Source organism: Oryza brachyantha, chromosome 2 (assembly GCF_000231095.2).
Source record: "Oryza brachyantha chromosome 2, ObraRS2, whole genome shotgun sequence".
Taxonomy (NCBI): domain Eukaryota; kingdom Viridiplantae; phylum Streptophyta; class Magnoliopsida; order Poales; family Poaceae; genus Oryza; species Oryza brachyantha.
The window spans coordinates 23695023-23721559 of NC_023164.2; the positions used below are offsets into that span (position 1 = coordinate 23695023).

Here is a 26537-nt window from a genome sequence, read left to right on the forward strand (position 1 = left end):
AGATACCAAAAAAATTAGTGTAAAATTCTGATACCTTAAGATACTAAATCTTTACACTGAAAAATATGATATCTCAAGATATTTTTTCAACAATATTAAAAAACCTCATATTTCTTAAAATCTAAAACTCTCTCTCAGTTCTCTATAGGAGGATCGGAAAAGAGGCTTTGTCTTGTACTCTCATACAATGTTTCCCCCCTTTCCACTGCCGAGCACCAAAACACACCTAGCTGACAGACCAAGCTATCTGTATGAACAGTGATCTACTACTGTTCAACACTGACTACTGTTCGCACTAGCAAGTGCCGTCTATGAACATATATGGAATAAGAGACAAAAGATGACCACACTTCCACATAATTAAGGACGACATGCTTGATTCTTCAGACCCCACTTGAGACGAGAATACAGTGCTACAATCAGGCCAAAAAGCTGCCCCAGTAACCCTTGCACGTCGCCTGTTGCTCCACAGCCGTTTTCGCTGTCATGCATGGCCTCACAGCGCAGGACGAACGATCACCCGGAGCTGAAAATCACCCGGAGGGGTCGCTGTTATTCGATCGAAGCAAGCATCGCCATTGTTGCAGGGGTCCCCTCCTCCTCCTCCTCCCCGAGCATCTCAAAACAGTCGCCGAATGGCAGCTCGATCGTCAGCTCTTCCCGCTGCAGCTAGCCGCCTGTCGTCGTGGATGGCCTCCCCGCCATCAGTGTAAGCTGAAGCTGTGGCCGTTAATTGCTCGACTTTGCGTACGCCCGGCGCCGGGACCCGCCGGCCGTGCATGGTCGGCTTGAACATCTGTGCGTCGGTCGCCGTCGTCACCGAATTTCAGGCCGCTGTTGGACAGAAAGCAGCATATTCTGGTGTCGTGCACGAAGAATATCTAGAACGAGCCCTAGATGTTGTAGACTTGTAGGTATTTTGCAAGAGAAGGGAATTTTATAGCCACTTCCTTGTTCATATATAGCTAGAAAAACCAGGAATACGGCGCAAAAGTATGGTTGATCGGTGCTTTGGTAAAAATTTACCAGTATATTGTTGCATATATATTTGGAGAGCATTTTTCTTATTCTTGAGAAGGTACCATGAGGTACCATTGTTTGCTAAAATTTAGTATCTTTTGTTATCTAAGGTACCAAGAGATACCAAATTTTACGAAGAAAACAGTGGTACCTTAAAGATGGTAAAATTGCTCATATTTGGAAGTGCATTGTATGGTTAGCACTTGTCAGTAGTACTTTTCAAAGAAAAAACTTGTCAGTAATGTGCATGTATCGTTCCAGCATACTGCGTTGCGTGTGCAAGCACGCACGCACGCAGAAGTGCAGAACCAAACTGTATCACGGCGGGCGCCGGATTTGCGGAAAGCAAAGCTGATCATAGGCCCAGCACGCGCACTCACGCGGATCAGTTCCTCCACATTCCAGACCTGATCGGCCTGCGCCTGCCTACACCACGAGATTGAATGAGATTGATCGACCATACTAGATGACAAACGAGCATGCATGCACGCAGCCACATATTGCATGCACCGATAGGTGACTGATCACCGGTGCATCACAAGTAGTCGCAGTGAAACTGAAATGAGGTTTCTCTAAAATGACAAGCGGTCGCTAGTTAGTAGCGTCTCCTGAATCTTCTCTGCATGCATCCCCATGTGACACGTCAGTTCAGCGTTAGAAGCACGTCGCAGAATTGTACTGAACGGTCATGCAGGTTCAGGCCACCAATCACAGTCATGAGGACCTGCAAAACGAAGCACGCATCCTCACCGCCTTATCGCATTTCACGTGCATGCTGGCCATCCCGTCCCGGTGTACTTTCAAGCGGTCGCCGGCCGTCCATGGCCTGGTGATATCTTTACATTCCATCTATCAGAGCGATCGACCCCCGGCCACCCGGCGCCACTTCTGACATCCCGGCCATCCTCGCCACCACGCCGAAAGACACACCACCACCACCACCACCACCACCACCACCACGGCGAAATCCGCGTAGCAATCGCGTCGCGTACTCGCGTAGCGCTCCTGCACGCGGGCGGTTGATTTGCCCGCCCGGACGAGGTGGCGACACACGCACGGGTTGGGTGGTCGTTCGATCGGTCGCCGGCGCGCGCCTTTTGATCCGCGGGGATCTTTTTTCGAAGTTTTGTTCTGAATTCCGATCCAACAAAAAAAATATCCCGAAGCACCGTTAACTCACGGTATTAAATCGTTTCATATTATTCATATTATTAAATCTAGCTAATCTAACGTTCAGAAATAATTTATTAGAGCAGATACAATAGCATGCTATAAGTCAGCTATAAACATATTTTAAAAAGATAAAAGGGAAGATAGAAGAAAAGTAGGCTACTAATTTATAGCCAGCTAGCTGCACATGAGCTCCAAGATAAAATATGTATATGACATATGGGACCATGTATTGATGTTTTGTAGGTAATTACTATATGAGTTAGCTATTAGATTGACTATAGATGAATTAGAGTCAGTAGTTAGCTATATTGAACTTGCCTTACAGTGAAATATTTTTTTTTGTTAGACGGAAGTAAATCTCTTTTTTCAACAAATCCGACGCCCGCGTCGCCAACTTTTGACGGATCCTTGGAGGCGAGAAGCGACGTCGGCTACGTACGTGGGATTGGGATATTTGTGGGGTTGGGGTGGCTGGCGCACTAGCGAGGCCGCGCTCGTGTACATCTATCTCGTCGCTTGTTTGTTTATACCGAAATGTATCAAGCATCGCTTTAGAGCGTGATACAATCACACTAAATAATTTGGGGACTTTTGCTGCAGGTACGTAGTGTTGGGCGAGGGATCAATCAACCTGTGGTGTGTGCGATCTGGATCTATCCTGGGATTGTTTAGTGCTAAAATCTTCTCTGCAAAGCAGGGGACACAGTGGCACACTAACCATATGTAAGCCACACGGTTTCTTTGATCTCCTTTTTCACTGGAGTTTGGCGAGGTGGAAAAGTAGAGAGGACTCGAACCTTGAATGTTTGAACTTTGAAGAGACTGCGTACCGGATGGACGTGTGGCGATGTATTTTTTAACTAAAAGAAATTTGGGAAATCACCTGGGCGCATTATAGTGCATCCGTAAATCGACAGATGCCATATTCCTAAGAGTCGGAGCTAAAGGTGCTTTTGTGTTATGCGCCGCATCCATCTAAAACAGGTATTTTAACAATTTCCATGAGTCTCTTAAAGGAGATTTGCTCCGGCCTAACAAAAATTACCTCAAAATACCGGTAACTTAAGGTATCAGATCATTTCTCATCATTGAATCGAGCTGAGTAGGATGTGCGCTGTTAGATCCAATGATCAAAAACGATTTGATACCTCGAGATATTTTTATTATTTTTTGTTGGACTGTAAAATTGCTCTTACAGAGGTCCATCGGCTACTTGACACATGACGAACTATATCAAGGTATAGGATCATTTTGATGGTAATTATTGTTCTCCTGGCATCCTTTTTAAGTTTGATCCTAGTAACTGGCAGTGGGGATGGTCTGGGGGACGGCAATTCAACATCAATATCACGTTATATGACACTAGTGCGAGCTAAAGTAACTGGGTGCATTCTTATCGCCTGTTGCGACTAATTTGTCATGTGATAAAAGGATTAGATTTGGATGATCAGAGACCTTTTGTGCGGGACACAATGTGCTAGTAAGTTAGATCATCCTTATTGGTTCCAAAAGTTAGCAGATACGTAAAAGAAAGCAACTTTTTTTTCCTTCTCAAGATTCAAGAAAACATGGATGCCGATAGCCAGTTCGTACCTTAGCTTATTATTCACGAAAGACTTGATTGAAATCCCGTGAAGGCAATGCTCAGAATGATTCTGTAATCCTGCTCTTTCCGGCCCAGATGGGTGGTACTGCAGCCCATTAAGCCTGCAAATTGAGCTGTTTTTGTTAAGTACAGAAGTACTCTAAAAAAAATATTAACCAACCCTAACTAAAAATGAAATACACTGGGACAGCGTTACAGACTTTCTGTCTTGCAGTTCAGTAGGAGAAATCTTTCTCCTTGATTGCGAACGGTAAGATTAAGCTATGTAATAGCGCTACAGTAATGAATTTAATGGGCTTCAGATGTTAACACTATTCAAGACCTGGGCTGTGGTGTTGTGGTTGTGTGACCAAGAACAGTCGAGTAATATGGAAGTTTGACTGCATGAAATTTTGCAAAAAAGTACAGCACCTAGAATTCCTGAACGAACTACAGAGACATGCCAAGTAGAAATGTGAATCAGGACCTTTCAGGAACACTCGCTTAGTCTGCAAGTAATCCATGAAGCCCCAGGCCTAGCGGCCACCAGGGCATCATCATGCATGAATACATGATGAAAACTGTGAAACTGGGAAGCAGCTGCACGGATTGATCGTCGTGTCGTTTCGTGATCACTATTCTTTTTTTGTTTCCCTGGACTTGATTCACCTCGTTCCCAGTCGATGCAAGTTGATTTCCACTCCGTGTTTCCGTCGCGCGTGGTTCTTGAGAACGAGTATAGAGTAAGAAACACTCATTGTCTTCGTTGGTTTTCTCAGTATGGGAATGGGAGCGTTTAGCATGACTTATGTTAGACATATACAGATGTACTAACTCTGGTTTTAAGTCATGGAATATAGACAAGAGACTAGAAAGAAACAAGCGACAAAACTGGAACCTCACCAGTTAAATATTCCAAGCTGAAGAAGGCTTAAACGACCAGAGAGGTTCATTTGGTGTCATGCCATCCAACAAAAGTCAACTTGTTCTACATTCAACGAGCACATAAATTTTCGCTTTGGGTGTATCAGGTCACCAAGAAATGCCCCCTGAATCCAGCCCTGCAGGACCAATCTCACCATTTCTTGCACTGCAAATGCTTATTCTTCACTCATACTAGTACGAGTAGTATTTATTGGCGCCCTATGCTGTAGTAGCTGTTTTGAAACACTGTCCCTAAACCCTTTTGAGTGCAGACTGTTAACCGATACCACACGTGCACAGGGGCAAAAGCCGATGTGCCACGCTCGACGTACCACGCGGTTAGCGCGTGTGTATACACGCACAAACACGGCCTAAGCACATCGATTAGCCGCGCAAAAGTACAAGGGGATTAAATTTGGAGTCTGCACCCTGGAAACATGGGATCCTGGATACTAACAAACTTATTACATGGCCACGCATTGCAAGGGGCATGAGAAGAAGGATAACTTGAACCGGAAGGGTTTGACTCAGCGCACCCGAGTAGGGGCTAGCTACTGTACTTGCTAGCAGTAAAATCAGAGATTCAGAGGGAGGCCGCACGAATGGGTTGGCAGTGGGCACAGCAAGATCGAGGTCAAGCAAGCAAGAGACAAGGAACGAGCCATACCTGTCTGGCAGTGAGGCTGATGCACCTGGCCCACCGGCTAGTCACCAGCTCGCACGACCATTCCAGGACACTGTTACAGACAGCTCAAATAAGCCCGCTCATGTGCTTCCATTGTTTCAAAACATGACATATTCTGTTTCGTTAGGATAAAACTTTAATCAACAATTATTCTATTGGAATATATATATTTGACACAAAATTAATGTTACTATATTTGTTCTATATTTGTTCGAAAGTGTTTTCTTATTATTATTTTTTATGTCACATAATTGATATTAATAGAGTAATCGTTGATTAAAGTCGTATCATAACAAAACAAAATATATCTTATATTTTGAAAAAAATTAAAATAGAGAGAGTACTAGTATATCAGTAGCAATACACCATCTGTAAGCCAAGATTGAATCTGACTACCTTTGTTTCAAAGTATACAAGATTTTAGTACTACAATTATATAGCCAAAATTTATTATACTATAGGAAGTTTTACGGTATTTGAGAAAGTAACTCAAGATACTCATTTTTAGTGTAAAATTGCAATAGATTTTAGCGTAAAATTCTAGTATCTTAAATTAACCGGTACATTAAGATATTAAGTTTTTAGGATAGAAAATATGTTTCCTCAAAGTATCATTTTAAGAAGGATAAAAAAAACTCTTATGTTTTAGAACAAAGATAGTAATTGCAAGCTTTCTAATGGCAGTTACTTGTAACAAGAAGATCGTACAATGCTACCATGGTCCATTGGTCATGTAGTAGAAAGCAATACTCGTAGTAATAGAACGAGGACGAATACTTCACATATGAATATAACTGCATAGGTTTCCACGAACCGACTTCTAGCATTTGAGCCCATAGGTTTGACCCTAATAGCCCCTCTATAAACCCCTATCATTCTATCAGTGATCCCTTCATTTAATTCTAATCTTCTTACACTGTTGGGTGCTTGAACGACAGGGAAGGAAAACTTGGGCCCATGAGATTTTGGGTTGCATACTTTTCCTTAATATAAATTCCGGAAGAAGGAGACCAATGAGAGGGCTGCACTTGGACCCACGCAGGATTTTCGCATCAATGTCTGTAGAAGTTCTGTTGATGGGCCCAATGCAGCACCATATGCACGAATGGGCATGCCTAAATTTTGCGTTTAGTTAAAGTATGATGGCAAGTGGCCGTGGTGGTAACTTGATGACTACTGACTCTATGAGGTGCTATATACTTGTACTATCTTGGCATTTCCGTAAAAGCTTAGGTGTGTAATAAACTGATCTGGTTTCAACTAACTATAGCAATCTAACATGCTTGGAAATATCTGGTGTATAACAGTATAACCAAAACATGTAAAGGATGCCAAGTTATCATTTCTTGAAACTAGAATTGCTCAGGTTAAATGGTTAGTAACCAAAAAAGGGATGCACCTTAGTCCATGCCAGATGTGTTGACAAAATCAGGACTCTCAGTGTAGCGACAGACAGATGAGTACAAAGCATTGCCCCTACATGACAAAGGTAGTTAATAGTGTGAAAAATATAATCCTAGGTTGGCAGCGCTTTGCACGGTAAGGAGAGAGAAATAATAATCTAGAGATGAGCAACATCTTAAATTCTCTACACCCCTATACACATACAAACCTCTTGGCCTTAACACCTCATCATCGACTGATCACGATATAGAGAGAAAAATAATAACTGAGGTTAGATTTAGCATAAGTTTGACCATTTTGCAAGCTTACAACAGCAAGAGACATTACCATATTTCCAAAAAGAAAGATAAAGAACTTTTCCAGGCATGCCTATAAAGCACATCTTCTGAAAATGACCAAAATTAATACTCCCTCCCTCCTAAAATATAAGCATTTTTAGTATTTAAATTTTGTCACAAAATATAACCATTTTTAGCACTATTCATAGTATGTCCCATCAATCACTTCCTATTCAAGATTCTTTTCATTTTATCCCTCATCTATCATTTCAACCTTATTCATTCCTCATTAATAAAGAGCACTATAGCCTTTTGTTCCTAACCTTATTCCATAGTAAACAATCTAGAAATACTTATATTTAAAGACATAGATAGTATTACATGCATTCATAATAAGTGGATATGCACTTATTAGTTAGTATAGGACAGAGGTAGTACCAAATAACATAAATGTAGAGATGTTGACAATAAAAAGTGTTTCTGTTTCTTTCTAGGAAAATTTTAAACTACCAGTGCCACAAAGTCAATGTTATTGCTTAATACCACAATGAGCAAACATGCACATTTTTCTCTGCAATGTTTTTGAGACAATAGCTGCTAGTGGTTAAAAATTCTTATTAAACTTTAATTGTATAGGTAAGATGGAAAAGGAAAGGAATGAAGGAGAAAGCCATGATTTGAAAGGGATTTTTGGATCAGGAGAGGGATAGGTATTTGTTGATACCAATGTAAAATATAGATGTTGTCAGAGAGAATTAGGCTCTTAGTGTTCCAATATAATAATGTACTTACTTGGAATTTGGAAGTCTCCTGATATCTTGGGAATTGTTCCTCATAGTTCACCATGGAAGAAACAACTACAAAAAATAACAATCCAACTATCTAGGGAGTCAGATTATTCTCTCAAAGGTTTAATTATAAGAAATGAGGCATATGTAAGAAGTATGTTAAATGCTAAGCGTTATATAAGCAATGAGGCATGAGTACAGTTTAATTAGCTTAGTGCAATAAGAAAGATTGCTAATCCCAAAATTACCGCAGAATTTGTACAGATCATCGAGATCCTCATCATGTAGTAAAGAACAAACAGACCCTATATGAGTTCAACAGCATGCGAGGGTTTTAAAATTCTGCTATAAGAACTGTACTTGAGTGCTGGCAAAGGTGAGAACGACAAGCCGAATTAAAACCCTACAAAGGGAGCAACCAATAAAGGAGAGTTAGCTGATGGCTGAAACTTGAGGTCGAGCTTCTTCTTTCTCTTGAAGTAACAGCACGCCATAGCTCCCTCATAGTTTTCTTGCAAGCTTCAGCTCAGGCTCCAGAATATAGCTCTCCTTGTTGATAAGAAAGCAGTACTGCTTACAGCTAGCTTGTTCAGGGCTGGAGGAGGCTACAGTTACATGAAATCTTATGTAAAAGTGTTCCTGTTCTATCTTCAGTACCTAGCAGAAACCAAAACCTTTTAGGTTGGGATTATCCAGTGAACATACACATTAGCCATTAGGGTTTGTTAGCTCGTAAGTTCTTGATAACCGAAAGTAGGTGAGATTGAGCGCTGTTTGAGCTAGCTAGTTAACATCGGGCAGTAGCTTCTGTACTTTGTTGAGATATGGACGAGATGAGGAGTGGTGACATAGACAAGCAAGACGAAATCATGCTACCTGGCTTCAGGTTTCATCCAACAGATGAAGAGCTCGTCAGATTCTACCTTAAAAGGAAAATCCAGCAGAAGTCTCTTCCCATTGAGCTCATTAGGCAGCTGGACATCTACAAGTATGATCCATGGGATCTCCCAAGTAAGATTCCTTACCTTTTAGCATAATACTGTTTCTATGTAGTTCGTTTTTTCTGTATGACTTTCATGCTGCATGTTCCATCCTGCTGAGACTTCATATCTTAGTAGTTTTTCTCTTTATTTTTTCTACACGTTGAAGACTGCAGAACTACTTTGGGTCTGCATTTTTCTTTAGTTGTCTCTGAGCATTTGCTCAGGAAATAAGAAAAAGTAAATGAGTACATAGGAGTTTTCGACCTGCCTCTTCAGCAATACCACGCTATAATGTCCATTTATCATGAAGCCCATGCAGTTTTAAGGTTAAGCCTCATAAAATATTTTAGAGCAAGATTGCAAATCTGCCAGAAAGAAAGATTAATATCCTGATGCATTCTTAGGTTTGAAATAACTCATTGCCTCTATTATGTTAAGAAACTTGATACATGCTTATGATATACTTCCATAAGTGCTTGCAAATATTTGTATTTTAGTAGTGTTGCTGCGGCATAATAAGTGATCTAAAAGAATCAGTTGGGCTCTCCAGACAAAAGAAACATGCAGGAAGTAAATAAATTATTTCGTATGTGCGATGCAAATGTGTTTTATCGTTCATACCTGTTACCCTAGCCCATTTTTTGTTTTAAGTTGGTGTTACACTATAGAGACCTTCTAGTTATATTTATTAACAAATCTTTTCTCTGTCATAAAGAGTTAGCAAGTACTGGAGAGAAGGAATGGTATTTCTACTGCCCAAGGGATAGGAAGTACCGGAACAGCACAAGGCCAAACAGGGTGACTGGCGCAGGTTTCTGGAAGGCCACTGGAACTGATAGACCAATCTACTCCTCCGATGGATCCAAATGCATAGGCTTGAAGAAGTCTCTTGTCTTCTACAAGGGCAGAGCAGCTAAAGGCGTCAAAACTGACTGGATGATGCACGAGTTCCGGCTGCCATCGCTCACTGACCCTTCATTGCCACAGAAGAAGCCACTCGAGAAAACCATTCCACCAAATGTAAGAAACTGACATTCTGCAGCATTTTAAAACAAAAGAACTTCAAACCTTCCACTCAACACAAATGCAGGACCGGCTGAGGGCCTAGGCAAGAGGTGCAACCGTCTAGGGCCCTAGCCGAGAGGGGACCCAACCAAACTTATATTTATATGTTCGTTGGTTTGGTTTTTATAAACGTACTTTCAAAAAAATAGATAATTAATCAACTTATGAATACTAGAATGGTTAAGGTTAGTAGCTCTATCATTTACTTGTTGGCTCCTTAGTTGTAGTAAAAATTTGAATTTTGAAATTTAATATTAGATCTGATTTTAAGGTGTTTTTATTGTAGTTTAATTTTTCCAGTATTGTCTTTTAAATTGCTAAGAACATAAATAAAAAAAATTAGTCATAAATTATTTTTGTTGATTTGTTTCATTTTTTCATTCATATTCTTTTATTTTATTTTTCAATTTAGTATCAACATTCTTTATTGAAATCGAGGCTAGAGACTATATTGCAAGTTAACTCTTAAGAGTTAATACATGGTGCATCATGTTAGCTAGTGATGTTTATTTGTGTCAGTTTAGAGGATAAATGGTAATATAGCATGTACTGCAAGTAAAAAATAATTGACCTTAAGGACCCATGGCACCAAGTTCACCTAGGCCCTCGAAATTATAGAACCGGCCCTGCACAAATGCTAGACAACTAGCTTAGGCACAACTACCAAATTGTTTTTAAGCCATATGATCTGAGCAATACATGTCTGCCATGATCACAATGGGATAACTTGCAATATAAACTGCAAAAGACCTAGCATATATAGTGCTTTCTGTGCTACTTCAGTATTACACCGGCAGTTTACCATTTCCCTGTGAAAAGAAACAAAAGTAAAATGCACCTTTTACATGAAAACACTAACCAAATCTTTCTTTTTCTTACCATGAGCAGGATTCCTGGGCAATCTGTAGGATTTTCAAGAAAACCAATTCCACGGCACAGAGAGCACTCTCACACTCATGGGTATCTCCTCCCTTGTCCGGCAAAAATGAAGCCTACACTGCTCCTGTCTCACAGACCACACAGAGAAGTCTGCATATCTCAGATAACACATCATCAGTAATGACCGATGTTATCTCCTCTACCATTCAGTTCACCGGAAGCAGCTACTTGCCTTCAATAGTTCCTTCGTGCCACAACCCTCTCAGCATGATTGACAACAACAGCAGACCAGATGCATCTGTAGCGCTCCCCTCACCAGCCACGGAGCATCAGACCACAGGTATCCTCTCAGCAATCCCACTTGATATTCCAGCTGGGATGGACATTGCCTCCATGGTGTTCAACGCATCATCCTTCACACTCCCAAACATAGATAGAAATACTGCAAACATAGAGTTTGGACACCCGCAGAAATGCAATAGCAGCAACAGCACCATGACCAACAGATGTGTGGTCGACATGCCTGATGTTACTAACAATATCAACAGTGGTCCACGGTCCATCAACTTCAGCCTGCAAGGAACACTTTCTGATGACTGGAGAATGATATTGCCGTGGGAATCACTCCCTTGCACGACAGAAGTCTCGACGAATTTTCAGTCAACCAAGTGCTATACTTAGATTCTACTAATGTAGGTTTGGTTTTATAGTGCAGTAGTTAAGATTAGCATCTACCTCTATGAAGAGGTGTTCGAATTTCGTTCTGTTAACAGTGAAGCTAACAGAATTAGGAAGCAATATGCTACTAGCCTACAATATATAGGATGCGCGTATGGAACTAATTACCTTCTTACGCAATGTAGGAGCAGTTGTCAATTTGTCATCCGTCTCATGTGTAATCTTAGCTAGGTTCCAGTTTTGTCCATAGTTGCATTCACTGCAAAATGTGTTGGGTGTTAGCAAGCTCTTCCCCTGATCCGCTGATCGTATTCACTTCTTCGTTTCCCTAATTTTGAACATTGACAGATCTTGCCTTGTTAGTTCACGTACCTTGTGCAGAACACCTCAGAGATCGAAGGATCGATAGCAGGCTCCTTGCAGGCCTTGCGATGGCAAGGTCGCCGTGCACCGCGCACCCACGCCCCATGGCCCCCATCGGATTCGAATTCTGAATATATTGGACTTCCAAGCCTCCCACCATAGCCCGTGCGCGCGCTCCACTGAAGCGTCGTGGCGAAGTCCCCCGCTGGGGCATTCCGCCGAACAGGCGGCGCGCACCGCCACCAAGTGGCACCGCCGATGGACGGCGCCGTCCTGCGGCAGGAGAGTAGCCCGTAACTTTTCCGAGACGCGCAACGGCTGGACTTAGGTCGCTGCCGCCAATGCCGCCTGGAAATTTGCGGCGCCTCGCTGATATCGAAACGGATCTCCACGGACCTCCTCTTCGTCTTCTACGGGAGAACCGGAGAAGGCAGCAGCAAGCCAGAAGGTGAAATATTCACGAAGACTGTTTCGAGTTAAAATCGGCCCGATAAAAATCTACATTTCGGATTTCGTGGGCTGAAATTTGTTTCAAATTTGGCCCAATTTAGTTGGCATCATTTCCATACTGGGCCTGTGCTAAAGATTGGGCCTAAACCCGAAAGTGCATACCTGTGGATTTTTTTGGATTTTTTATTTTATTTATTAAATAATTCAAAATTTTGATTTTTGCATTTCGAAAAAACACACTTCTAACCTTCTGTCGCCCTGTGAGAGAGGATATTTTCGCCATGCCGCTGTCATCCTCTCCTCTCCCATTAGCCAAGTCGTTAGCCACGTAGGTTTTCCGTCCTCTCAGAGGGCGTTGGAGGTTAGAAGTGCGCTTTTTCAAATACAAAATCATATTTATGAATTATTTAATAAATAAAATCAAAAACCCATAAATTCCATACCTGTGCATCCATACTGGCATTCTGTCCGTTCACACCATCGAGAAGAAAGCGGCGACTCCAACAACAACAATCGTTGTTAGGCAAATCATCGACATGCCACCACTAGCCACGATAGTGCAACCAAACCAGAACCACCATTTACATTTTCGCTTCAGTGCAACACAAGTAGTCAACGCACGTAGGCAACACACTCTGACATTGGGTCAGAGTAAGTAAACCCAAGAAACCCAATATCACATTGGCCGTACCAAAAGACGGTCGTTTTGTGTACTATGGTTGGACGTCGTCATCGCCCACTCACTAATCCTCTCAGTGTGACACAACCGGACACACCGAGCAATACAAAATCCACTCTGAATCCGATCGCACAACAAGGAGATCAGAAACACCACATGTCAGTGACACCCTCCGGCCGCGAATGTACAGTCTATGACACACTGGCAGTGGGCCCCACGAGAACCTAACTTAACCCACCTCGCCGGCGGCGTAAGAAAGCGTCGCGCGCCTTTTTCTTCTCCTTCGCCTCGGAATTCCTCGACGGCGAATTCCAGACTCCAAGCGCTCGCACTCCCATGGCCGGCGGCAGCAGGGCTTCCTCCGCACAGAGGCGGGCGGCGCTCGCGGCGCTTATCACGCTCCTCTTCCTTGCGTCCCTCTCTTTCCTCCTGTCCGCGACGGGCACCACCTCCGCCCCGAAGCCCTCCCGCCTGGCCGCCATCCGCCGCCACGCTGAGGATCATGCGGCTGTGCTCGCCGCCTACGCGGCCCAGGCGCGGAAACTCAGCGCAGCCTCCGCCTCGCAGACTGAGTCGTTCATATCCATGTCCGCGCATCTCAGCTCGCTCTCGTCCCGCCTCTCCCTCTCTACCGTCGCGCTCTTGGAGAAGGAGACACGCGGGCACATCAAGCGCGCGCGCGCCCTGGCGGGCGCCGCCAAGGAGGCGTTCGACACGCAGTCCAAGATCCAGAAGCTCTCGGACACCGTCTTCGCCGTCGGCCAGCAGCTCCTCCGCGCCCGCCGCGCGGGCCTCCTAAACTCCCGCATCGCCGCGGGCTCCACGCCCAAGTCCCTCCACTGCCTCGCCATGCGCCTCCTCGAGGCCCGCCTCGTAAACGCCTCCGCCATCCCCGACGACCCGCCCGTCCCGCCGCCTCAGTTCACCGACCCGGCGCTCTACCACTACGCCATCTTCTCCGACAACGTGCTCGCAGTGTCCGTCGTGGTGGCCTCCGCGGCGCGCGCGGCCGCAGAGCCGTCGCGCCACGTCTTCCACGTGGTCACCGCGCCCATGTACCTCCCGGCCTTCCGCGTCTGGTTCGCGCGCCGCCCGCCGCCGCTCGGCACGCACGTGCAGCTCCTCGCCGTCTCGGACTTCCCGTTCCTGAACACCTCCTCCTCCCCGGTCCTCAGGCAGATCGAGGACGGCAACAGGGACGTGCCGCTGCTCGACTACCTCCGGTTCTACCTGCCGGAGATGTTCCCGGCGCTGCGGCGGGTGGTGCTCCTGGAGGACGACGTGGTGGTGCAGAGGGACCTCGCCGGGATGTGGCGCATCGACCTGGGCGGCAAGGTGAACGCCGCGCTGGAGACCTGCTTCGGAGGCTTCCGGCGGTACGGCAAGCACCTCAACTTCTCGGAGCCCGCCGTGCAGGAGCAGTTCAACCCGCGCGCATGCGCCTGGTCCTACGGCGTCAACGTGTTCGACCTCCAGGCGTGGCGCCGGGACCAATGCACCGAGCGATTCCACCGGCTCATGGAAATGGTAAGCTAGCTCGCCCCATCTCTTCTCGATATAGCTCAAAACGCATCTCTCTTTCGATCTTTGAGCTTGACGTGCTCGTGCTCGCGCCGTGTAATGCAGAACGAGAATGGCACGCTGTGGGATCCAGCGTCCGTTCTGCCGGCGGGGCTCATGACGTTCTACGGCAACACGAGGCCGCTCGACAGGTCGTGGCACGTGATGGGGCTCGGGTACAACCCGCACATTAGGCCGGAGGACATCGAAGGAGCTGCAGTGGTACACTTCAACGGGAACATGAAGCCGTGGCTCGACGTCGCCTTCAACCAGTACAAGCATCTCTGGACAAAGCACGTCGACACCGAGATGGAGTTCCTGACGCTGTGCAACTTCGGACTCTGATCTTTCCGCGACGAGTTCGACGTTAACACTGATGAAAGAGCGCGATGATCAGATGAATGTTCTGCCGTTTTCCCTTGGTAGAACGGTTGAAAACAGAGAGAAGCTGATGGCTCTGCTCCGCTAAGTACATTGTTTTGGATCCTTATCCTGTATGCTGTCTGAACTGAAGAAATCTCACAGTCGTTATGATACGAGATGATATCGAGCGCTTTGCTACAAGGATTTGAATGTATTTGTAAAACTACTGAGGTCCAGCATGAAGAATTGTAAACAGGAACAGACTGGGATTACAATGCTCATTGATTTCATCATGGCCTTTTCTTTTTGAAAATAAAAAACCGGATGTGATTTTTTTTGCTCTAGCTCGGTTGAAAATCGAATGTCTTTTTCTCATGTACGCTCCAACTAAAATGTTACGTCTAGGGATGTTTGATGAAAAAAATAGAAAAAAACAAAAGGCATTTATCAATAAATAAGTTATAGGAATTTAAATTAGTTGTGGGTTATGAATGGAAAAAAATTGGTGGATACCATGTGCAAACTGGTTGCTGTGCAACCGACTATATGTACTTTATAATTTTGGTAATACCCCAATCCTATGATCTGGTTCTACGGTTCAATCAGCTTACCGAAACCGCGGTTACCGCGGCGGTAACCGCAGTAACCACGTCCTCTGCGGAGACACGATTTCGGTAAGCCGCGGTAACTAAGTTTAAATTTGAGGAAATTTAATAAAAGAAATATATGTTGTATATGTTGATATATAGTGTAGTTTTGTCAAAGAAATTTATGAAAAAAATGTATTTCCGGCATAATTAAAAATCATAAACGAGAATTTTGGGAAAAAAATTAAAAAAATAGCCTATTGCAAATAATATTTCATAGGGAGATGGTTAAGAATATTTTGTTGTTAAGTCATTATTAATTTACACTACACACTAGGGTACATAATATTGAAATACAAATATACTACGATGGATATATGAAAAATATGTATGGAGAAAAATTATACGTGCACGTTAGTAATAATTGGTAGTAGGTATAGTTGTGACGCAGCAATCAAAATTATTACTTGTTATTGGTGTGAATTATTTGGTGAAGGGTGATATGAGTCATATGACGGTGTATATTGCAATATCAAGAATTTAGAAAAGTTCATATAAAAATTTTCTTGTTTTCCAAAACATGTTCTATTTTCCTATTTTCCTATGTCACAACTCACAAATATAGTCACAAAATATTTTATTATTTTTCATGTATATTTTAAGTTTTTTTAATGTTTTTTTCATTTGACATCATACCCACGGTTTTCTTACGGTAACCGCAGTTTCGGCTGCAAAAACCACGCGGGAAACCACGGTTTCCGCCGCTCTCATGCGCCGTTTTAGCTCGTACTTACCGCGTGAAACCGTGCAAAACCTCGCACTGCGCGGATTCAAATTTTTTGTTTTCAAATTCGTTACGGTTTTTACGGTTACCTTGCGGGATCCGCGGAAACGCGGTACCGCTACGCGGTACCGCTACGCGGTTTTCGTAGGAAAAACAGTAAGGAAAACCCTGGGTTCAATACCGTTAGGAAAAATCGATTAAATTTGTTAAATTTAATATTTTGTACCTTTATTTTTAATAATGTATTACAAATCTCACATAAAACAATGTACTTTACAAATTAGATAATATCATAGGTTCAAATGTTCAATTTTACGATTCGATATTGTTAGAAAAAAAATCTACATTTCTACTGCTACCTAGTATCTTGATGCTAACAGCATCGATCACATCACCATAGGTTGGAACTTGGAAACCCATGTGTATCGCCTCCAACCCACTGCACTGGGCCACTTCACCCCCCAACGATGTAGGACAATGACCTGGAATGCTATTTGAGCCCATTAATTTTTTTTGTTAATTACGTCTAAATTGGTCCCTATGTGTACATGTTGCTTACGTGGATGACACGTTAGACAATTTGACTAGTCAATATGCCACATAGGACATAGGATAAGACCATCGTGAAAATCACCGAAGGAGGCAAATTAATCTGGTATCGATACTTGAATTGGTTTTTATACATGGTTTTGTGGCTGAGCGAGTGAAATAATAAAGGGCCTGTTTAGTTCCCAAAAATTTTCACCCAAAAATATTACATTAAATTTTTAGACACCTAAATAGTATTAAATATAGATAAATCAAAAAACTAATTGCACAGTTATATGAGAAATCGTAAGACGAATCTTTTGAGCCTGATTAGTACATGATTAGCCATAAGTGCTACAGTAACCCACATGCGCTAATGACGGATTAATTAGGCTCAAAAGATTTGTCTCGCGGTTTCCACATTAACCGTGAAATTCGTTTTTTATTCGTGTCCAAAAACTCCTTCCGACATCCAGTCAAACATCTGATATGACATGCAAAAATTTTCATTCACCAACTAAACACCCCCATAGTTGAGGACTCAGGGCAAACTATAGACTTTTTCCCCAAGATTTGATCCTGTGTGTGGCCCATTGTATTCAGCATGAGCCCGAATAACTCTTACCAAGTGGTCCATATAGCCCACCTCTCTCAGATATACAGAAATCCACCTAAGGTATCCCCACCATCGGTCAGCTGATTTGGTCTTCTGGTCTCCAGCGCTCGGCGACGGCGAGCGGCGGCCGGCCGGCCGGCCGGCCCCTATCGATCTCCCCTGCCGCCGGTCCGGGTACGGCTGCAGAGGTCCAGGTGCCCCCTCGATCCCTCCCCTTACCATCCTCCTATCCTCCTCCTCCTCTCTCCTTCGCTGGTAGCCGCAACTGCTCCGCCTCGGTAGTGCCGTCGCCTCGCTGCTAGGAGCGCCGCATCGGTACCGGCGGCCCGTCGGAGTCGTCAGGCTGCGTCGAATCCGATTTTCCAGACAGTAACGTCATACGCGAACGATTACGCTAACTTTATACGCGTCGTCCCCTGATCGTTTGTCATCTCGAAGGTATGCGCGTGCACACCTCCATTCAGGGCTGGATTTGATTTTTTTTTTCCCCTCAAAATTTTCCCGTACATGGTGGTATATCGTATTGAATTGCTCTCTTGGGTCCAACAAAACTATTTTCGGGGCTTGATTTGAGTAGATTCAGGGCAACCTGTGGTGGTATATTGGTATTCTTTTTTTTCCTTTTCTGATTTGGCTGCTTCGATCAGCCATGGTGAAGACGTCGGCCAACCCGAACCCCAAGGGCAAGGCCACAGCTTCGCCCTCTGCACTCCCGCCAGCCAAGACCAGAAAGGTCAGGCCTAAGGTGTTTAAGAAGAAGGCCAAGGCTGATCCGGAGAAGCAGAAGGTTGTGGCTGCCGAAGCAGCCACCACTGATGAGGCTGCTTTGGCACCGCCTCTGAAGCAGACCGAGGCGAGTCCTGCAACAGCCAGGGCGAAGGAGACTGGTGGCCAGAAAATGAAAATGAGCAGAAAGGAGGGGAAGATGAAGGGTGTTGAGAAGGGGAGGATAAAGGAGAAGGAAAGGAAGGATGTGAAAATTGGGGAGAGGAAGGGTGAAGCTGGGTTTATATTCATGTGCAGTGCTAAGAAAAAGCTGGAGTGCTTCCACAGTGGCGTGTTTGGCTTGCCCAAGTGGAAGATGGATTTGGTGGAGAAGATTCGGCCAGGGTCGAAACTGTTCTTGTATGACTTTGACCTGAAGCTGCTCTATGGAGTATACAAGGCCAAGACAAAAGGAGCGTTGGATCTCGTGCGAAGTGCATTCAATGGAAAATTCCCTGCACAGGTAACTCTTTAATAAACTAATTGCTTGCGTGTTCGTTGCCCATGCTTTAAGTTATTGGGAGTACCTGAGCTGCTATTGGAGCAACACAACTGTTTTTTGTTTTTTTCAAGGGCTTATGGTCCAATCAATATGGTTAAAACTAAAAAACAATAAATCAAAATTGGAAATAATTCCTTAGGTTTAGGGATTTGTAATACTACCACCATTTTTTTTAATGTTTGACGTCGTTGACTTTTAAATCTACTTTTGTCCATTCGTCTTATTCAAAAAATTACGTAATTATTATTTATTTTGTTGTGTTTCTCATTAAAGATATTTTGAATACAAGTTATATATTTTGTATATTTGCACATGAATGGTCAAATGTATGACCATCAAACATAAAAAGCGGAGGGAGTATGAAAAAACAATTAATAATTTCAGGTACTCAAAGATGATGTTTGATTCTTGTTTTGTTGTTTCGCTTGATGTTTAATAAATTATACATGACACAATTGGAAATTTAATCCCAATGGAACCACAAATGAATGCCAATTTGAGAAAATCGGTCCAGCCAACAACTAATCGGTTGAAGATATCTTTGTGTTATACTTATTCCATTCTGACACTCTTCACCAGGCAGGCATGATCTGCAATTCTGCATGGAAACAACCCTAAACTTGAAACATAAAACAAGAACGAACCTGCAACATATGTTCCTAACAGTGGTAGTGACATACACGTTTTTGCCATTGCTACCCTTGTCATGCCCATCCAACCACATGGATAGGCTGCTTGGCAGGGAACATGCGAATGGCAAGGTTATTTCTACAACTAGATCTTACAAGAAAGAGTGGACATTGGCCACAAACAAAGTTTGGCGGCAACTAGGAACACTACAAGATTGATGATGACTAACAAGCTAGAAGGAGACAAAGGGGCACCACACTGCGCAAAATAGCGCATGGTTAAGCCTAAAGAGGTTTGCGATGCTCTGACTTTGTTTAAAGCTCTAGGATGTGGTCTGGTTGGACAACGACCTTGGTCGCTTATAAAGTGGTTCATGGAACATGGCTATTAAGTGCATGTTGCAACCTAGTGGCGATATTGTGATGCGCAAACAATTGTTGGTTGTGAAACAACAAATCTTGGTGGCGTGGGAAATTAGAAATTGATGCTTTTCCATTAGTTGACCAAATGTTGATGCATCAAGGGCTCAAATTGGTAAGAAGAGAGGCTTGGTTGTCCTCAATCTAGGAGAGAGAACATCAGTATGGGAATGGAGGGTTTTGTGTTTTCTTCTCCCTAATTCTTCCATGGGAACCTTCTTAACCAATGGGACAAAACTTAATTGACTGCCTCAACCTTATAGTAAACAAGCACCAATCTCCTTTGTCTCCATGGCACAAAAATATGGTTTATAGGATAGCATGTGCAAAAATTTATGGAGTTTTAATGACATATGTAATATTATTTTAAATTATTATTTGTTGCAGATTTTAATTTTATCTATACTACTTTTTTTTTGGCAAATTGTAAGAACTGGCCAAATTAAAGCAAACATGCAAAGATGTATGTGATTACTTTTAAACAATAGAACAATTTAGTTTATTAAAGTTGATAAAGAGCTTATTAATATATCATTGCCAAAAAACATTGTTGAATGCTACTCCCCTCGTTTCACAATGTGAGACTCTCTAGCTGTGCCTATATTCATACAGATGCTAATGAATTAAGACACATATACAAACTATATACATTGATCAGTGGGTGAATTTAGTTAGGTCCGAAAAGTCGTAGAATATAAAACGAAAGGGGTATAACATAACACTAGATCGATCCTTACATATCTAAGCATTGAAAATTCTGGAAATCACTTCCTAAGTTTGGTCGCTCCATCTTGTTAAGCCCTTCACATATCCTATTGCCCTAATGCCTATGATATCTCTTGGCTCGTGTTATCTCTATCTACTTTTTTCCCCTTGTCCTTGTTTGCTTTATTATTTAACATCTATTGTTGTTTTTTGGCCTATAAGCATGCCATTAATTTTTTTTACGGAAATCATGACTTGGGGATATCCCTGCACTATTCATATATGGTCGTTCTATATCACCTTGTATTTGGAAACTTGCTTTCTTCCTTAGTAGGCATTATTTAAAGGCCTAATTATGTTTAAAGAGAAAGTGATGAAGTTGGTTGCTAAAAATCACCATGATGATTGAGTTCACTTCCTATCAATTTGTTCTTTCAGTTTAGTTTGTCAATTTTTTGTTCAATTTCTCCTTGGGCAAGTAGAGACTAACTAGCTACTGTCTTATGTCTCAAGCCTTTCTTTTACCAACAATTACTTTGGTATTTTTTTGTCATCCTTTTGAGGCTTTAACTATGTGTAGTAATAACAATTCAAGTCTGTTGTTTTTATCTTAATCACCATAGTATTTTCAAACGACCCTAGAAAGAAATTTCTTTTAATATATTTTTATAGGACACACATGAGGATTATTTTTGGATGGCAGGTTAATTTCTACATTAACTTGGGGTTGTTTTGATTCAATCAAGTGGTAGGTTTTTTTTTGTTACAGTGGATCACATCCATGTATAATAAATGATTATTTTCTAAACTAAGTGGTTACCTTCCACTATGCAAACACATACATTATAATTGTACTATTAACTTTGAAAAATTTCTCAATCGACATTCTTCATTTTTTTGTATCAATATACATTTTTATCTTTATAATATGGTCCACAAAAGTGGTTAATCATTTTTTCTTCGATTATCGTGGGAATCACTTCTTCTATAAATAGGCTTTGTTTAACATCTATTATATATATAAAGTAATAGGAAAAGAAGCCACCACATTCACACTGACGGGCTAGAAAATCCCACATTAAGAAATACAACTTCAAAATTAAAAATAAATAAAAATAATAAAAAAGAGTCCATATGTAAATACAATTTAGAAGTATCTAAAATTTGAACTACAAATTAAATATTATGCAGAAAAAGGTTTATGTACAAGTACAGTTTAGAATACAGGTAATTGAGGTTCCATGTAAAAATATAATTTAGAAAAATTCAAATTCAAAATAACCATTTAAAAATAATTATTATCAAGATAAGAAAACCTATATAGATACAATTTATAAAGATGCTAACTGCGCAATATATGCGAGCCACCATGCTAGCTTATTAATATGATATTGTTCTTTTAGTGATGATAGACAAAATGTGGAAGTGACATTGTGTAATCCAACTAACCAACTAACTTGTGCACGTGATATAGGTCAAATTTAAGGTTGACAAGGATTGTCTCCCTATCCCAGAGAGTAGTTGCAAGCATGCCATTAAGGAGAACTACAATTCAAAGGGCAAGTTCACCCAGGAGCTTAGCTCTAGACAAGTTGAGTCATGCAATTTCTTCTTTTGTACTATTAAACAGAAAAAAATAAATTATCAAAATCAAGTTGTGCGCTGATGTCATAAGTATGGTGCTATCTTGTAGGTTCATAGGTTGTTAGAACTATTCAAGCCTGTTAAGCTACCACCACCGCCCATGCAATATGTTGAAGAAAGGCATCGGTTAGATGTATCTAAAGGTCACCTACCACACTATGTTGAAGAAAGGCGACTATCACGACATGCTGAGGAAATGCATCATTCACGACTTATTGAAGAACATAGGTTACCATATGATCATGAAGAAAGAAGACGATCACAATATTTTGAAGATAATCGACACCCACGATTTCTTGAAGAAAGTCATGCTATAAACAACTCTCTACGTGATCCACTTCGATCTCGGCATGCCATAGAGCTTCAACATGCTCCTCCCACATACTATCATCATGTTGCTCCTAGTTTTGATAATCGACACCATCAACCCTCAAGCAGATATGATTTATGAACGGTAAATGCTCTAGTTATCTCTTGGATTTTTACAAATAAGTGCTAATTGATTTTATTCTAGCAAACTTGGTTGAATAAATTACATTAATTAGTAAAAGCAATTTATATATGAGTTAAACACCTTTCCTCATCACCTTAAGCTTTTGGATGAATGGATGGTATATGCAACTCAATTTGATATTAGGGAGAGGTTTTGAGTTTATCATAATTTCCCACAATTAGTTACAGGGTAAACTACTTTTATTCCACATAAAGCACGTGTGAATCTTATATGTGAGGATTTCTGTTGTAAGTATAAGCTGAATTCTCGCCTTTTCTCATGAAATTAAGCTTTTGCATTTATTGACAAATGCACCAAACTTATACTTGGGTCCTATGCTAATTTTGGGTGATTCTTAATATTGATTAATTGAATAGTGCTTTAAACTCTAAACTTTATAATAGTGCTAGTTAGGCCTTGTAACTTGAAAAATAAGCTTATTTTCCAGCACCAATTATGGATGAACTAGATTAAAAATGATTTGATATTAGAATTAGATTTGATATATAGATTTTGCTATTCTATGAATCAATTGTATTATGTATTTCTTATATAGCTATATCAACCAATATACACCAATGTTATTTGGATCCACCATGATCGATAACATAAATCTTTGTCTTTTTCGTCAATTGATATAGTAGCACCTTCATTCTTCTTTACTTATCATTTTAGACATTGACACAATCTCCAATGCATATCTTCTCTAATTATATGTTTATAAAATTATTAGAAATATAAAATATGAAAGTGTTTTTATGACAAGTCTACCAATGCCATTTCCTCATGTCAGATCCTAATATTTTTCCATTAATTAACCGTTTAAGTTTTTGAGATTTGACTGAATACATTCTAGGATGACATCTATTTGAGAACAGAGTTAAGCCACATTCTTGGTTGGGTTAAGTAACCGGCGCGAAAAACGTAGCAGGAGATTTACATATCATTAATTAATGCTATAAAAGTTTTGGAAAATGGATTGATATAATTTTTAAAACAACTTTCCTATAGAAAATATTCGCAAAAAACACATTGTTTAGCAGTTTGAAAAGCGTGCGCACGAAAAATGAGGGAATCTGGCTTATTAACATGTATGAACGGAAGCGGCCTTAGTAATTTCTAGGCCCTTAGAGCAAATGCGGTGTCTTATTTAAGTTTCTTAGCAATATAATAGGTTATTATGATAGTTTTTTTTTCAAACTTGCAAACTAGAATTGTATTATACTGTGATTGGAGGTGCAAAACTAATTTGGATAGCTTTCACATATGATTGATGCATCCATTTGGAGCTTTGACTTTCCAACTTGCTAAAAGGTACAGAGGTGTGGAACTAATACTTTTTTCTACAAAAATCATTGAACTAACAATAACTATGTTGATGGGAGATTATATACTGTGACTTAGGTCCACTTGGCAGTTCACACAAAACTCTACCTTTGTCTGACTTGCACATGCTGCTTGTTTTGAGGGCACATCAATACTTCTAACTGAAAAAGGAAATATCTTTTGCAAGTTCAAGAATTGACTAAGTTGTTTTTGTCAAGTTTCAATTCTAAGGTACCACTGGACTGCAGGTTTATTGATCTCGGTTTTCTATTTGCTGGAACTCTCGTCTCAAAACTTGTAATTCTACAACCGTGTTGCTGATTAGCGAGCATGCACTGGCGATTCACAGATCCAATCAAAGGCAGGACCTTCATACGTGCAACCAAAACTTTTAACTCAAGCTGAAAACTTTCGACTCAAATTAAAACTTTCAACTCCAGTTGAAAAATTTTCAACTCGAAGTCAACTTTCAACTAAAAGATAAGTAGATGAGGTGTTCGCTAGTTAAGTTTCTACCGTGTTGCGCTAAATAGCTTGACCATTCTACAATTTGTGTAGTTTTAAGCAATTATACAAGATGTTAGATATTTAGAAACTGAAGGAAGAATTGGCTGTTGTTTATTATGAGCTGAGGGAAATTGTTGCCTGATAGTTGGGTATTAATATTGACATATAAGGGAGCATTCTTTATGTGGCATGGTGCTGATTGTTTTAGTGATCCACTAGAAACAGTTGCTTTCTGTTATAGCTAACTTTTGTGTGTTACTCCCTCCCATTTTATTTGTTTGACGTTGGTTATTTCAAAACTGAAGTAACCAACGTCATATATTTCCATATGGAGGGAATAGTATTTCGGTTTTCTAATAGTGTTTGTTGAGTTAAAAGTGTTGTTTGAAGTTATTTGCAACTTTTTTGATATGTTCTGTTTGATGAATTTTTAACCTTTTGAACTTCAGTTCTGCCCCCAGAACTATAGTTGAGGCCACAGACAGGGAGCCCATCCTTGCAAGAGATTACAGAGTGCCAGAAGAGATTGTCGCACGCTTGGATCATGTGGATGAGCTCTACCGTTCTTATAGACATGCCACTCGTGCAATGGATCTCCATCAGGGTCCATCCTATGTGACAACTGTCTATGACAACCCAACCCCTGCCTACAGTGAAAGGATCCAGAGGCCTGTTTCTACAAGGGCTAACGCGCCCGGTGTGCCGGTCTCCTCCCTGTATTCCTTTGCTGGCGCCCCAGCATATCGATGACCACCCAAGTGGCCCAGCGCATGCACTGAAATTGGCCCCAAACATCCTTATCGTCAGTTGGTGATGGTGTAGGTACTGTCATAATGATACTATACTCCTCTCTCAGGCTGCAAGTTAATCGTACATGTTGCTGCAGTGCATCAGCAACTTTATTGTTCCATTTGTAACGTAAAGTTACATACTGGATCGTGGATTTTATTTCATTCGAGTTATTGAACAATGCAAAGTGCAGTGAGTATCTTTTTCTGTTGATGCCTGTATGACGGAGAATATTATGCTTTTGTGTCATGAAAGGAAACTCTTCCTTTATGCACCCGTCGTATATCGGTATATGGTACTCCGTACGTGTTAGCTGATGACCTTGGGACCATTTTTAGGCACCGTTCACAACTGACACAAGACGGTAAATTTTTCCTTTTTTTTGTGTGTATGTTTTTCAAACTGATAAATAGTGTATTTTTTGTAAAAATATTTTATATAAAAGTTGTTTGAAAAAATCAGATTAACCTATTTTTTAAATTTGTAAAAGCTAATACTCAATTAATCATGTGCGTGGGCTGACTAAGCTGTGTTGTATAGTCACTTTCGAACGGTGCCTTAGCTATTTTGCATCTTTAACCGGTCTGCAGAAGAGACTTGTGTACTTTGCTTAGAATCAAGCTGTTTCGATCGGGTCTGCCTCCTGAAGCGTTATCTTGTCTTTTCACGTCCTCTTAAGGCTTAAGCAAAGCTTAAGCTGTAATAGACATGCATCTTTCCCTGGTGTTCAAGTCGGGATTACATGTCTGGGAAACTATCCGATGATGCGTTATGGTTTGGATGCCATTTCACAATTAGCACCAGTAAATTTCGACGTATCGCCACTTCATCTTATTATATGATAATGTTTCCACATTGGCACCGGATTGTAGGTGAAAAATGAGACCCCCATGTCACCTCCTTATTTCTCTCTAGTCAAAATTTGCTACGAGCCATCGAAAAAACACGTAATTAGCCAGTGGATACCGTAAGATCACGAATTTGTTGTAGGGCATCACAAAAGTGTGGTAATTAGCTATAGGGCACTCTGGCCAATTTTTTATTATTTTCGGAGTCAAAAATTCTAAAAATGACAAGATTGTCGATGGCCAACCCGTTATGTCGACTGGGTCCAATCAAACCAGACCCAGTTTGTCTCGGCGCCGCACCACACATGAACTCTAGCCTACAGGGCGAGTGAGCAGGCGGCGACAGTGGCAACCCAACGGCGATAAGGGCGCATAACGGACTGGCCACCGAGGGCAATCTTGTTATTTTAGAACTTTTGACTCCAAAAATAATAAAAAATTAGCCGGAGTGCCCTATAGCTAATTACCATACTTTTGTTGTGCCCTATAATAAATCTGTGATCTTACGATGTTCACC

At 41.5% G+C, this 26537-nt stretch overlaps 2 protein-coding genes, 2 long non-coding RNA genes and 1 pseudogene across 5 annotated transcripts; 3 read left to right on the top strand and 2 right to left on the bottom strand.

Moving 5' to 3' along the window:
* Nucleotides 1–1201: 1201 nt before the first annotated feature.
* On the bottom strand, nt 1202–7959 carry LOC107303590. The gene is made up of 4 exons (XR_001549547.2): nt 7862–7959; nt 6787–6863; nt 3787–3900; nt 1202–2151 (listed from the first exon to the last, which is right to left on the bottom strand). It is a non-coding gene; the product is annotated as an uncharacterized LOC107303590 (long non-coding RNA).
* A 672-nt stretch (nt 7960–8631) lies between these two features.
* LOC121053550 (putative NAC domain-containing protein 94) lies at nt 8632–11465 on the top strand. Its single transcript, XM_040520946.1, has 3 exons — nt 8632–8888; nt 9474–9860; nt 10794–11465. The coding sequence occupies exons 1-3, from the start codon at nt 8682–8684 to the stop codon at nt 11463–11465; spliced, it is 1266 nt and encodes a 421-aa protein (XP_040376880.1). The 5' UTR covers nt 8632–8681.
* On the bottom strand, nt 9795–11969 carry LOC107303589. The gene is made up of 4 exons (XR_001549546.2): nt 11835–11969; nt 11631–11721; nt 10785–11357; nt 9795–9876 (listed from the first exon to the last, which is right to left on the bottom strand). It is a non-coding gene; the product is annotated as an uncharacterized LOC107303589 (long non-coding RNA).
* Nucleotides 11970–13220: 1251 nt separating this feature from the next.
* LOC102699471 (probable galacturonosyltransferase 9) lies at nt 13221–14983 on the top strand. Its single transcript, XM_006647821.2, has 2 exons — nt 13221–14481; nt 14581–14983. The coding sequence occupies exons 1-2, from the start codon at nt 13291–13293 to the stop codon at nt 14857–14859; spliced, it is 1470 nt and encodes a 489-aa protein (XP_006647884.1). The 5' UTR covers nt 13221–13290; the 3' UTR covers nt 14860–14983.
* A 2479-nt stretch (nt 14984–17462) lies between these two features.
* LOC102699750 lies at nt 17463–25364 on the top strand (annotated as a pseudogene). The gene is made up of 5 exons (XR_423194.3): nt 17463–17586; nt 18040–18620; nt 21888–22004; nt 22107–22511; nt 24833–25364. The product of XR_423194.3 is annotated as an uncharacterized LOC102699750 (transcript).
* The last annotated feature ends 1173 nt before the right edge of the window (nt 25365–26537 follow it).